This window comes from Eupeodes corollae, chromosome 1 (genome assembly GCF_945859685.1).
Source record: "Eupeodes corollae chromosome 1, idEupCoro1.1, whole genome shotgun sequence".
Taxonomy (NCBI): Eukaryota; Metazoa; Arthropoda; class Insecta; order Diptera; family Syrphidae; genus Eupeodes; species Eupeodes corollae.
This window is the reverse complement of record NC_079147.1, coordinates 40117379-40132449: the sequence shown is the minus strand read 5'-3', so window position 1 is coordinate 40132449 and position 15071 is coordinate 40117379. Positions and strand designations below refer to the sequence as shown.

The 15071-nt window shown below is 32.8% G+C and overlaps 1 protein-coding gene across 1 annotated transcript in view; it reads right to left on the bottom strand.

Annotated features, from left to right (window-relative positions):
- Positions 1 to 13151, bottom strand: part of LOC129942378 (transient receptor potential protein) — a 33272-nt gene extending 20121 nt beyond the window's left edge. The window contains exons 1-4 of the mRNA XM_056051279.1: positions 12903 to 13151; positions 5049 to 5260; positions 4743 to 4980; positions 4368 to 4510 (exon numbers count right to left, since the gene is read on the bottom strand). Of these exons, the coding sequence (XP_055907254.1) occupies positions 4368 to 4510; positions 4743 to 4980; positions 5049 to 5188 (521 nt within the window). The 5' untranslated portion in view covers positions 5189 to 5260; positions 12903 to 13151. The remainder of the gene's footprint in view (positions 1 to 4367; positions 4511 to 4742; positions 4981 to 5048; positions 5261 to 12902) is intronic.
- Positions 13152 to 15071: the final 1920 nt, after the last annotated feature.

Genomic DNA, 15071 nt, shown 5'->3' with positions numbered 1-15071 from the left:
TCCGTTATAGTTTTATGTTATATTTGAAATTCAAAAAATATGGTTAGTAAATTAGTGAAATGTCAAATTAAAATTATTCTTCAAAAGAGTGTAGCCGCTCAATAAAGAATAAGAATAAGAATAGTTTTGTACTGCAATTTAATTCCAAGTTAATTTTTAAGCAACGGACTTCAAAATTGTTCAATTAGATAAAAGAAAAGAAAAGCCATGAGTCGAGCAATGATGAAAAAATATAGGTTTTTCTAATAGGGACGAGTTGATTTTGACAGCTTGTGGCGGCCATATTGTATCATTTAATTTCTGTCAAAATATTTTCTTTTAACCAATCACTAAAGAAATCATCATAGCAAGTAACAGTGTTAGCGACTCGTGCAACTTATAAAACTTAACTATCAATATGGGAGTTCTCTAGCAGCAAAGATATGGTCGAAGAGTATCTTTGAATGAAATGGTATAAAAAGAGTTGCATATAAACTTAAGTCACTTTCTAGCCTTAGTTTGGCTTTAATTCACAAGCTAGTGACTAACGAAATAAGAAAAATTTGATTCCAATTAAAGTTAGTGACTTATGTATTTAACAGTTCTGTTAAGTCGTTCAATTAGCAACCCAGCATGGTTAAGGACGACACTTATCCGTCGGTTCGTACTTCTTCGAAAATGATGCTTGCCAGAAAATCACCGTCAACGGCGAACGCTATAGGTCGATGATCACAAACTTTTTGTGGTCTGATTTAGATGATATGGACACCGAAGACATACGCTTTTAATAGGATAGTGCTACGTGCCACACAGCTGAAAACACAATCGATACCCTGCGTATGCTGTTTTATGGCATGGTTATCTCGCTTATGAATTACCCACCATCGTTTGATTTTACTCCGTTAAACTTATTTTTGTAGGAAAGGTATATACGAATAAACCGCAAAGCACCTAAGCCCTCAAAAACCACATAATCAATGCCCTCTTTAAAATTCAGCCTGATATAAGCGCCAAAGTCTGTCAAAACTAGACCTTTCGAATCGACCGACCCGTCTTTAATGGAAAGGGCTATACATGATTTGCATTTTTTTTTTAATTTAAAATATGAGCAATGAACTGTACGGTCTCATATCAAGAGTATTAGTAGAAGGTTTCGTTTTAACAACAAAAAAGCAGATAAGTCATCATTAATATGAACGAACCAAGGACTAAGTACAACAAATAAATCAAGCTGTTATTTAGTACTTAAACCCTAATTTTGTTAAAATTTTAATTAACATTGCTATTAGCTGTAATTTTTAATATTGAATCTAGAGACGTTGGGCTTCCAAAACTCGTCTGAAATTGATTTCAAAACATTTTCTCCGAAATTTGACATTCAAATAATCTAAAACGTTCTTAATTTATCAAAATTCTTATAAGTTGGTTGAAGGTCTAATTTTGATATTTATCAACTATCACTCACAAGTAAGAGTTTTAATCGATTTTTAGCAGTTAACTAAACTTAAAAGATGATGTACCCAATTTGAAATAATTTTAATATCTTGCTATCTCTCAGTAATTTGATAAAGTTGAAATGACGGAATAGCTTCTTTACCTTTTCGCAACTTGTTAAATCCATATGACATTTGTTATTTTTATAAGAGTAATGGATGAAACGGCCCAGTCGACAGTTGGTAGCTCCAAATAATATGCCCATTTTAGAGTATTTTCTTTATTTACTGTCACGAACTGTCACTTTTTAAACATGTTGTTTCGATGCTCGTTTTTTAATAAAAGGGCAATTGACAATTTACTAGTTAGCACTACTAAAAGAAAGGTTTAAAACTTGTTTAGTAAATTGCTAAATATTTAGCAAAGTGCTGACTAGTAAATTGTTACACCATTAACAATAGGTTGTTGAAAATTTTTCTCCATTTCGCATTTGAAGGTAAAACTATATTAAAACAAACAGGCATATTTTTTATTAACAATTGGAATTTAATTATAACTTTGCCATTTAGAGTATGGAAAACATTGAAGTGGAATACTCAAAAACACTTTCACCATGCGATTCTTTTTAGTTCATTTTGTAAACATTTTATAGGAAATTTTGGTTGTAATTTGGGCCGTAACTTGAGTATAACTTTGATTTTTAATGCGCTTTGAGTTCAAGGATTAAGCGCAAATTTTTGCGTGCTCGTGCATAATGCTTGTGCACAGGCTTTACGACATCAGTAACGACTGCACTTATTTCAAATTTCTTCACAATTTCACCGATTACTTGCAAACGTTTGATTTCCTACTTTTTAGTAAGTTTCAATTCATTTGGTGATTGTTAAACTAATAGTATGGCCCTTCAAATGACAGCTAAGTTTTATACAGATGTCAAATGCTGCTATGCTGCTAATTTAAAAAGGTTAACCATTTTATGATGGAAAATACACGAGTTGAAGTTATTAAAATTTACTACCGAAATTCGGAGTCAGTGGCCTTTACGTTAAGAGCGCTACGTTCAATTGATGGTCGTCATAATTGTCCTAGTAGATCAATAAAAGCGTCTAGTGGAAAAATTTGAATCCACAGTACAAAATGTTTCTGTGCCAGTGAGACAAGGAAGTGCCCGTAGTGTCAATAATATTGCTGCCGCTGAGGCTTCAGTTGCAGAACGCCCATTTGGGTCTCTTACACGTCGTTCTTAAGCATTGGGCATCTCTGTGACGTCGTTGTGACGAATTTTGCGAAAAGATCTTTTCCTAAATCCTTACAAGAATTTAAGCCGCTTGACCACCAGAAGCGACGTATGTTTGGTTTGGTGAGTTTTATAGGCCGAAGGCGTCATTGGGCCGTACTTCTTCCGTAATGATCAAGACCGGCACTTTGCTGTGAATGGGGATCGCAACCGTGCAATGATAACCGAATATTTTTGACCCTTATGGGATGATATGCTCTTGGCCACAAGCCACACAGCAAGTGTCACAATAAATTTATCCTAAACCAAGTTTGGTGAACGTGTTATTTCACGAAATGGTCCAGTCGCTTGGCTGCCTCAGTAGTGCAATTTAACGTCGTTAGACTATTTCCTGTGGAGTTACGTCAAGTCTATGGTCTAACAAGCCAGCGACAGGATTGATGAACTTCGTATCAATATTGAAATTCAAATTGCAGCAAAATCAGCCGATATATATATAAAACCGTCGAAAATTGGGTTCAGCGTGTGGACCTCTGCGAGCGTGCCCGTAGTGGCCATGCAAAAGAAATCGAGTTCCATACATAATTGCATCGAACGTACTTTCACAGGAATAAAGAATTTCATTGATACCCAAAACCGTTTTTGTTTAATTTAAAAACAAATCTTTTGTAGTGCTCTTATTGAAAAACCCGATATAATCGATCCTCAAGGTTGTGCACGTTTTAGTGTTATTTTGTTTGTTTTACGAATCGAAGAAGTATCAACACAACACATTGTTGTTTTTTTTTTGTCTCGTATAAGTGAGTCTCGTCTGGTTTCGGTATGGTCTCGGAAGCTTCAAAACCAATATCGTCTCTTCTAGTGGAACCGAATTCGTGACGAGGCCAAAACTAGTCTCGTTTCGTTGCTATCCCTAGTTAAACAGCTCATTTCAAACCCTTTATGTGTTTGATTAAAAAAGGTTATTAAGTAAGTGTGCACTCATTACATACAGAATTTTTAAATAGTTTACTTTTACCCGCTATCTGTTATGAGATAGAATCTACTTTTCCTATTCCAATCCAAAGTCTCAAACTTAACCTTGTTCATTGCATATTTCAATATTATCTTACTATTTTGATTTCTTCAATTGTAGTTTTCAATTTGACTTAAATACGAGCATATATGAAGAAGTTCATTATAATTACCATCACCTCAATTAGTGTCTATTTATTTGCAGAAAAATATGCCCACAAAATTGCTATTTTAACTGTATCAAATAATTTCAACTGTCAATGTTGTCAATATAAACGCATCCTCTAATACTCGCTTTTTATTTAAAATTACACCGGACAAATGTTCCTTTTATATGTTGACAAAATGCAGTAGTCAGTAATTGTATATGCAAACAAACCCAACACCATTTGTGTGATAAACCCCTCAAAATCATGCCGAATCCTTGTTAGACACCATTTCCTGGCGTGAGGATTACATTTTGAATCAGTTGAACTTAAAACCGACCGACAACAGCATCAGGATGACATAAATACAGCTAAAGGGCACGTTCATCAATATTTACATTCACAATAAATTTACGTGATTTTCAATGCAATTTTCAAATGACGTGAATGAAATAAACCCCTCACCTGATGATGCTAACGATAACTATATTATTTGCAAATACAATATCTTTGTGAAGTATGACGACGAACCACGGACGGAGACTCTTTTCACTTACTTGACATCATGCGGCATGGGCAATGTTGCACCACGATCTAATAGAACCTTTAGGATTTCGTAGTTGTTTCGATGGGCAGCCAATATGAGTGGAGTGATGTCGGGGGTGAATGTTGACTTGGAGCGATCGACTGCCTCCCAACTCTGAAAGTAAAATGAAACACATTTGACACATTAGATTACTATTGCTGTGCATAATCGTGCCTAAAGAGCGTCTATCCAGCTTAAGATTGCAAATAAATAGGAAATACCACTTCAGAGAGAATTTCTGGTATCAGGTTATTTCTGGAGAAAAAAAACTGAGGTCAATCTTAGATGACTGTCTCACAAAAGTTCCTCGGAAGTTGAATTTCCTTGTCTCTGAACATATTCTTACATAGGGTGTTCCTTCCTTGTGATTCGTTTCTTCCCAGTGCAATAGCTCTTCCACGGCTTCTACGTATTCTTCAGAAATCGCATGAAGCAAAGCATCTCCAACATCGATGCCCTCCTCCAATAGCAAAACAATCAAATCAAAATTTTCGTTTTCAATTGCCGAAATCAATGCCGAACGGTTAAGCGGATCCAAACAATTTAGATTGAAGTTTTTAGTTCCTTTGTGGTCTTCGATAATTCTAAAGGACAGAAATATGTTTTAGATTTAATTTTAAAGAATAAATCAAAGCATCGATATTTGTCTAACCTTTTGACACCTGGTAAATCACCTCGTTCAGCTGCTAGAATGAAATTTTTTTCAATATCACTCAGGACATACTCCTCGGACATAACAATGTCATAGTCCATTTGGCCCTTTTCCATTTCACCAGCCTCATCCCCCGCCATGATGATAGCTTAGGATGGGTCTTCAGGTGGGAGGATAATTTTTCTCAGGTGACGAGAGAGGTTTTGAAGAGTCTGAAAGGCATTTAGAATGTAAAGCTTATAATACTTATTCATTTGGACTTATACAAAATTAGGTTAATATTATTTAAAAAAATTTCATTATAAGAAAAGAGTTACGTGAAGATAATTACTAAAAAGGTAGAGTTGTGGAAAATAAATAAACCTGAGCATAAAATATGGGAAAGATATACATAGATAACAATTTTGTTTAGTATAAAAATAAAAGCAACTCAAATAATATTCATATTTGCTTTATTATTTTATACCACAACAAAAATTGTCCGCGTGATAAAAGAAAATCAAAATATCACACAGAAAAATTGAAGGGGCAAGTATACATGAGTTAGTAAGTGAGCTTTCCACAACGAAACAAAAAAAAAACGAAAAGGAACCAAAAGTAACGAAAAGTTACGATCTGTATTGCTAAAGTAAAGGTGATGTTTGCCCTCAGATAAATAAATAAGTTAGGTGGTTCAACTGTACGCAGAGAACCTGGTGTACATGTGAGGCATGGAGGGGACTTCAATCGCGACTCGAGGAATAATTACAATATTACGTTTTGAACGCCACCGGCAGTTAAGATATTAGCCGCTCATCTCGTATTTTCAATAGTGTTTCAGCATAGTTTCGTGTTCAAATGTCATTATAAAAAACGGCCAATGATAGGTCCAAAAGCATGATATTCAACTATTTATAAGTGTTAACGGTAGATCAACTTGAAAGTAGCTTAAACACTCTCTAGCCTTGTAACTACATTTATAAAAATCATGTCAAAACATTGATCTTTTCCGACGTGAACGAAGCAAACAAACTGAATTCCCTATTTATAATAATAAAACATTATTTAACAAAACAAAGTTTTGAAAAAGAAAATAAATCAGTTTTCAAGACATTACCCGTATTTTGGGCATTCTATAAATAGTATATAGCATCGCCAGTAGCCTGATTTTATTATTTAAAAAATTTATAATAATAAAAAAAACACAAATAGAAGAAAGTTTTGTGAAAATCAAAAAAACTAACTAAAACTAAAAAATGGACAATTTTCGAGAAGAAATGGTACGAAAAAATCTGAAAATAGAGATTCTATGCAACAGCTTTGATATAAAATAAAAACTTCAAGGAAGGCGTTTGTTTTGTAGACTACTAAATTAGTATGTGGTTTGAAGCGAGCTTGAAGCTAGCCTCAATTCTTTATATACCCGAATCGAGTTGAAATGAGTTTGATTCGACTCGATTCCGGTCGGGGATTGGAGTCTAGTCAAAATTTTTGAAGAAAAACCTGTGTGGAGAAGTTGGTTTTATAGATATTGAATTGTGGTCTGTTTATTTGCATGTTTGTGTACAAAAAATATAGTTTATATTTATTAAATTAAAAAAAATTGGTAGCATATTCTTAAATATATGGTGCTGAACTATTCAGTTCTTAATTGTTTAACACGAATCAAACTATCTGACTTGCACTTCATAAGAAACATCGAAACACCATTTGCATTTTAGAAAGTGCTGTCAAACTTAATCATTTTTAAATCTTTTGTTTCTGTTGGAACTCCAAAAAGATTTATTTAATCTAAACTGAGATAAGCCTTTGTTAGATGCGTAGCAAAACTTAAATATCTTTTCTTTTGTTTTACCTTGCAAAATAAACCCAGTTATTCCATTTTCATTAACAAAACTAAATAAAATCAACAGTAACAGATTGATTTTTTTCCAATGGAAAACACATGATTCCAAACACACAACTACTTAACGAACACAGCCATCGAGATACAAATGCAATATCAATCGTACCAACATTTGAGAACGAAATCACATAAGATCCATTCGAAACTCGTATAAATGTCAAAAACTCATCCGTGTTAAGATTCTACTTTATCTTTTATCGGTAGTATTAATTATAATTAATTATATATTATTTACAAGTAGAGTCTTACATTCATTTCGACTTAAATGGCAATCTAATAAATCCTCAAATTGATTGAAACAGGAAGCAGCATTGCATATAGGATTATTCAAACCGTAATTAGTATTGTGTCTTGGGATATAAAAGAAATCGTTTTCTCTAGGTCGTAGAAAACGCGCAGGAGCCTAGATATTAAATAAAGACAGCAACTTAGGGCTATCAATGTGGTTACACAGAATGTCCCTGAAATAATAATCTCGTCTGTTATGGAGTGGCTTTAATTGAATTAATTGGCATCTTATATTATAGCTAGGCATATCAGAATGCAAGTAAGTTCTACGCAAAGCAAATTTTGTAAATCTTTTTTGAATACGTTCCAGCCGTAATGATCCTTTGTTGTAGTAGGGTGACAATATTGTACAGCAATATTTAAGATTAGACTGAACTAAGGATACGAACAGAGTCTTTAACGTGTAAGGGTCGCTAAATTACTTAGAATTTCTAAATATAAAACCAAGCATAGCATTCGATTTTGAGATCAAAAAGTCCATATGCAAGGCGAAACTCAACTGAGAGTTAAAAATAACCCCCAAATCCTTTTGCACCGTAACGCGATTAAGATCACTCTGAGAGATGTTATATGCAAACAAAATTGGATTTCTAGCTAGAGTAAATGACATCACCGAACATTTACGAATATTTAAATACAAGCAATTTATATCACACCAATTTGTAAGCCTGTCAATATCAAGTTGAAGTTGAGTACAATCAAACACAGTTTTAATTTGTCTAAAAATCTTAAAATCATCCGCAAAAAGTAATCCACTTGAATTTAAAATAAAATTTGGCAAATCATTGATAAATAAAAGAAACAAAAGAGGACCTAGATGGCTTCCTTGTGGAACACCCGAATGATTGAAAATCGTTTTTGAAAAATGCGAACCTAATTTCACGTACTGCTTTCGGTTTTTTAAGTAACTCATTACCCAACTCAGTAAAGTAACGTGGAAACCCAAGCCCAATAATTTACGCTCTAAAATATGAAACTGAACACGATGAAAGGCCTTAGCAAAGTCTGTGTAGATAACATCCACTTGAAAGCGTCGTTCCATACTGTGAAGACAGAAGTTGGTAAAAATTGCCAAATTTGTTACCGTAGACCTACCACTTATAAACCCATGTTGATCTTCGGATATAAGAGACCGAGTGTCAGAATAGAGTTTTCGCTTGACTATAGCTTCGAAGACTTTAGGGACCAATTGTAGTTTCGCAATTGGCATATAGTTTTCAATATTTTGCTAAGAACCAGACTTATGAATTGGGGTGACAAATGAGTACTTCCAGCAATCCAAAAATACACCTGTAGACAGCGAAAGATTAAAGATTATATGAAACGGGATTACTAGATTATATCTACAATTTTTAACAAAAATAGCTGGAATGTTGTCAGGTGGAAGAGTAGGAGAGCCATCAAGAGATGATAGTTCAGATAAAATATCATTTTTAGAGACATAAAGATTTCCCTAATTTACAGACGAGACATCACGAATTGGTTCAAAAGCAGATTCTGGCTCAGCAACGTAGTTAGATCGAAAAAAGTTCGCAAACATGTTACAAATATTTTTTAAATCGCTGCTCAGAACATCATTGTATTTCATAGATAGAGGAATACCGAGCGATTTCCTTCTTGTATTCAGAAATGTCCAAAAAGCCTTAGGATTCCTCTTAATTTTGGATTCTACAGATAAAATATGCTGGCGATAAAGAAATCTTTTTAAAAATTCATATTCTTTTCTCAGTCGACAAAATGCTACATGATGTGATGAATCATTTAAACTTTTCTTATAAATTCGTTTCATTTCACCTTTTAAGTTGGCCAATCTTTTATTAAACCATACAGGCTTATTTGAGCTCACCACTCTTTTGAGAGGTACACACTAAGAGAAAACGTCTTCTATTATATTAATAAACAAGGCAAACATATTATTTAAATCAGGTGATCCCGATAAACTTAATTCCCAATCAACCAAGGATAAATAATAATTAATATAGTTATAATCTGCTTTCAAAAATCATAAATACAATCATATTGATTAGAATTTTCAGAATAACTATTTAAAAAAGAAATATCAAAAGAGATGAGCAACGCTTTATGATAAATACTATTATTTGACAATAAAAAAGTAGCTTACGTTACAGTTAAAATTAAGTCTTCATATGTATATACTAAGTCTAAGATACGGCCAATACTATTACGGATTCCATTGAACTGAACAAAACTCATAGTCAGCATAGAATCAATCGTTTCTACTTCAAAATCAGTTAAGGCATTACACGGAATCAAACATTTATCATCATTAGAGTAAATCCATTTGACGTTACTTAAATAAAAGTCACCCAACACTAATATAAATGAATTTAAATCTAAACTGTCAGCAATGATTTTTATGTTATAAATATGTGCTAAATAAATACTTATATCGGAATAAGGCGGTATATATGACAAGATATTATATATTTTAACAGTGCCTCCATCTCTAGAACGACTATAATCGACGCATACACAAATTTATTCAACCAAACCTGAAGAATCATCAAGATCTACCCAACTACTCCTGAATGAAGATTTAATTGCCAGCAGAACTCCACCTCCCCTTGATAAACCCGTGGTTATTGAACAGCGATCTTTTCTATAGACGACATAGCTGGCGTCAAACAGTTCAGTATTGCTTATACTATCACACAACCAAGTTTCAGTCAGAGCAATTACAGCATACGAATTATCCGTCACTGCATTATAGAACTCGATTGTTTTTGTCCGAAGACCTCCAGAATTTTGATAGTAAATAGAAGCATTATCAGCAACATCAACAAAATCACCATCAATAACAACAACAGCATCGGCAGCAGCTTCATAAATATAATCATCAGCAGCAACACCATTGGCAACATCATCAGCAACAACAATCAGCTTTAATTCTTCAACGGCAACATCAAAAGCAACAACTTCATACGCAACATTTACATCAGCAGCAATAACTATACCGGTGTTGCCAGATGACGATTGTCGTTTCTTGACATTTTCTCTTGGGCTGGTTCTTCATTTTTTGGTCTAGACTCAATTTACAATAACTTTAAAAAAATTCGTTTTATTTTTACCATACGAATAGGCAAAGGTAGTAAATTAATAAGCAAGGACTTAGTATTAAAAAAAGGTGACTAATTTAGCATAACATTAAGAAAAAGGGAAAAATAAAAATTGATTGTATCAAGAACGTTTTTAAGAATCCCTTCGAAAATATTTAACCTTTTTTTTGCCTCTAATGGGTTTTATAAGTAGGACAAGCAAACATAAGCGGAACTGGTTTAGAGGAAAATGTCAAGCGCATCGTCATCATCTTTTGCTCAATAAGTCCGGTCCTCTATATTTATCGCGATCGTGAGCCAACGCCATGCAATAGTGCAACCTAATGTTGTTGGCGTCCACCTACCACCTACTGTCGCCTACCAAAAGGTGTATTACAAATACGAGTTTGCTGTCCATCCCACTAAAGTCTACTAAACTTAATTTTTGTCACGATATATACTTTAATATAGATGCATGATTGTTGTTTCTTCCGAATCGTCCTCCCTGAGGTTGAAGAATTTCTTTTGGATCTTGGATCAATATGTAAATACTGGCAAAAGCATCGCCCTGTACAGCAAAATAAAAGTTATGGTAAGGTTTGTGGACTACAAAAGATTTGACAGCCTCTGCTGGCTTAGACCAACCGCTAGCGTATTTATGCTTCTATGCTGTAATCGGATGCTACTATTGACCCAGGATATTTGTGGATTTGCACTACTTAAAATTCATGCTAAGTTGCCTTGATTGTTTAACCAATAGTTCTTCTTTCAGCCGACATATAATGTCGGCCATGTAATTTTATTTTGCGTCACTAATGTTGAGCCCCAGATATTATGCCGCCTGCTCGACCCAGACTGAATGAATCGTGAACAGCTTTTTTGCTTTTCACGGATTGTTTTCCTCTACGCCAGGTTAAAGCTGCATTGTATATTTGTATTAATATTTTAACGTATCTTGTTATTTAAGTCAATGTACATAGTTCTGACAATTTATTTTTGATGCCGAATTCTTTACCTTGGCATTGATATCGTAGGCCGCCTTAAGGCCAAACGCATGCAACCACTTAAAAAAAAAATAAGATAACCCTATATTCTTTTCGTTCATTTATTTGAAGCCATATTTAAACCTTGAATTTTATGAGCTTATCTTGTCCTGAAGTACCCAATAGGAACTGTTTTTTTTTTAACCCTTGCTAATATGACAACAAGAAAATATATTTTTTGTTTTTATAATTGAGTCGAAAATATGTGTGTATATAATGTCCAAAACCCATTTTTTATCAATTTTAACAACATTTTTAAAAAGTATTTATTTCTTATAAAAAAAATACCAATTGGTTTTTACAAGAACATTTTCTTGTATAAAAAACAAATGTCAATACCTTCATACATTCTCGTCACATTATATAATAAAAATTTTATAAAAATTGTTAGCGTTATTGGTTCGTGAAATATTTGGGTTAATTTCCTTGAAAGCTTTTTTTACATTTTTCTGTATTATTATTTGTATAAAACATTTATTTGAAGTCGATATCTCTACTGATTCTTGAAATACGGTCGACGAAAAATTATATTCCGAATGCACGGATGTACGGACCTAGGAACGTACGTACACACGAATGGAGAGAAACGTCTTTAAATATTTCATTAATATTCTAAGGACCTTGAAACGTCGATAAATGTCAAAAAATTCTAGTTTGACAAATCGAAACACTTACAATAACTTTCTTTTTGAAGTTTAAAAGCAATTCTTTTTTCTAAGACTTAATATGAACTTTTGTCGAGAACTTCACTTCCGCATAAGAAATAAGGACTTCGCAAAAGAAGTTAATTAGCGTTTAGTTTCTTCACAAAAAATGTTAAGCTATTTTAAAAAAAAACTGTCGAACACATTTGTCAACAAAAAGTGTAAGATTAATGAATTGTTTTATGTTTTTAAAATTACTCTATCAAAAAAGTTGTCTTGAAAAGAAAAAAATATTTGTTTTTATCCCTCATTTAGTATTAAAAAAATATCTTAATGTAACTGAAATACGATAAAATTATTATCTTTAAAATGAGACATTAATGGTGTTTGTGTTGCAATTCGATTTGAAGTTAATTTTTCATCAAAATGAAGGTGGAAAGACCTGGGCTTTTTCTATGAGTGCTTAATAACCTTTGAAATAAGCCCCGTATCATAAATATCGAGCAAAGTATTGCCAATTTCCAGATCTAATAACTCACAACAGAATTTTTCGCATGTCAGCAAGTTTCAATATTTGTGACACAACTAAGGTCTCCGTAAAAATATTATAAATGGCACAGAAAAAAAGATTCGTAATTGTATTTGTATGCACAAATTTGTTTTCCTAAATGACTTTTGTAAAAATCAAAGTATTTTTGAAAACACTGATGCTCTATTATTAGTCTTTTTTTCATTAAATTTCTATAAATTCATAAGTTAATTCTTTCCACAAGTATAGTTTTTATTTTTCTTCATAACAGTTTGCATAACAGTTCTTATGGAAGCCATATAAATGCAACTTTTTTCTATTTTTCTTAAGGTATTTTAAAATAGAAGATTTAACTAAATATGACGCTTGAAAAAAAGAAATACAATTTAAAAAAAATTATAGAACTTACGAAATAGTTAAGATTTGTATCCAATATTTAAATAATGTATTTCTTTCATTTGGATTAATGATTTCGTTGCTTATTTTTACAGATTATTTATTGGATGTATCCTTTTTGCTTATATCCAAAACGATATTTATAATAAATCCTTTGAGATAAGTTGATTTGTATGTTTAACATAAATATCCAAGGTCCTTTTGTTGATGGTTTGTATTCAAATTAAGAAAAAAAAAACACCTTCAAAACGTCTAAAAGGAAAACGTTTACAATACACAACGAAATGAAAACAAAACCAATTCCGCACGCGAATATACGAAAACGAATTAAGAAAGAAAAGGACTCCTTCTCCTTCTATAGTTATTCCATAAGGACATTTACTTAAGCTTAAGAATATTCCAGTATTTATTAAGAGGTAGTTGAAGTAGTAGGTCTTCTTTGGAGAAAATAAAACTTAAAAGGGTTCTCTATTATTTTTATTTTTTTTCTTATTTTCTTCCGATGTTCTTCCTATCGGAATCCGCGAAGAACTGAAGAATTCAAGACTTGACTTCGAGGTATAGGGCTCTAATTACATTAGTGTCTAGAATTAAATTCAATAATTTTGTTTTCCCTACTTTCGACTATATTTCGCACACACTTCCTCTGGTAAATGTTGTTTTTGTTTTTGTATTTTTATTGTCAGCTGTCCTCTATAAAATATTTCATTGAATTTATTGCAAATATGCAGTTTTCCTGGGAATTAAGAAAAACAAGACTGGTCACATTGGCGATTTATTGAGGAACCGAACGAATGAGGGTTGGTAAAATGGTCATTGCATTTTGGTTCACTAACCGTTCGCGGAATAAGGTTTTAATATTGAAATTGAATGGGGCTTAAAAATGAAAACTATGACGTGACTTGAAATCAATGCAAAATTAAATAGAAATAAGTTGGAACAAAAATAACTGGAAAACCTTATAAGCCTAACCATGATGCGTTCAATATAGGATTTTGATAGACTTATTTTGTTTCTAAAAGGGCTTCCTTATAGGAAAATCGAATTTGGCTGTAAGAGGAATTGAGAAAATGCAAGTGATGGTCGATAAATGAATTGTTGCGCGTTGGTGTTGTAAAAGAAAGAAGGCTGAAAATGTCTCTGGGTTTTGATTTTTTTTTCGAAATTATTTCTCAGCTTTGCAACACACTTTGGATTTTTTATAAGGTTTGTATAGATAAAGTACTTTACTTACGAGTATTTTGACGTTATTTAACAATAAAACAATGTTGGGCTAAGACTTCGAAATGCGTTGTGTCACGTTTTCAAGTGCATAATAAAAATTATATGGTTGACTAATTAAACAACATTGTTTTTCTATTTGCATGCGATTTTGTTATTAGAGGAAAATGTTTACTAATTTCTAAATTTAAATCAGGCCATTATAAAAATATAACCATTTAGATGGTGTTGTAAAATTACAAGCACTTAAGTGATTATTAATACATTTTATAATTTAAGTGAAGGAACCGATTCACATTGGTTTTAAAGTTCTGAAACAAAGTTGGCAGAAGCAATCTACATTCTTGATGTGCAGTGAAGAAAAAAATCTCTATACTTGACAGTACGTCTAAAATTAAACTCAAGGGTAAACTGATTAGCATTCCTGGAAGAGCGAGCATTACGGCTGAATTTTTTAAGGGGTGGAATGCAATTGGCTTGTTTGTACAAATATCCGTAAAGCAACAAAATGCATGATGTTAATGGTTTGGTTATAGTTCTATCGCCAGTTTTGTATTCTAAACAAGATGTTTAAACTTATTTTAGAGGCATCTGTCCAGATAAACAAATTAAAATGGTGATACATTTCTTGCATTGTGGCAGCATTTGTGGCAATGGCAAATAAGTGATCATTCTATTAAAGTCATCTATGATACCCGTACCGAGTACTTAAATACAGCATCGTGCTTTTGACGCATTAAATTTTAGATGGTAAATAATTCCCCATTGCAAAATGCTGTCGAGATCGGAATTTAATGACCTTATTATAAGCTGCCAGTGAAGTTCCACATCCGAAATTATGATAACCAGCTTTTCCATGTACTTGGAAAAAAGGCACGTAAATGCAATTGGACGATAGTAAGCGGAGGACAAGGACAAGGAGACCTGTAGGGTAAAAAAGTATTATTATTTTCCGTAATTT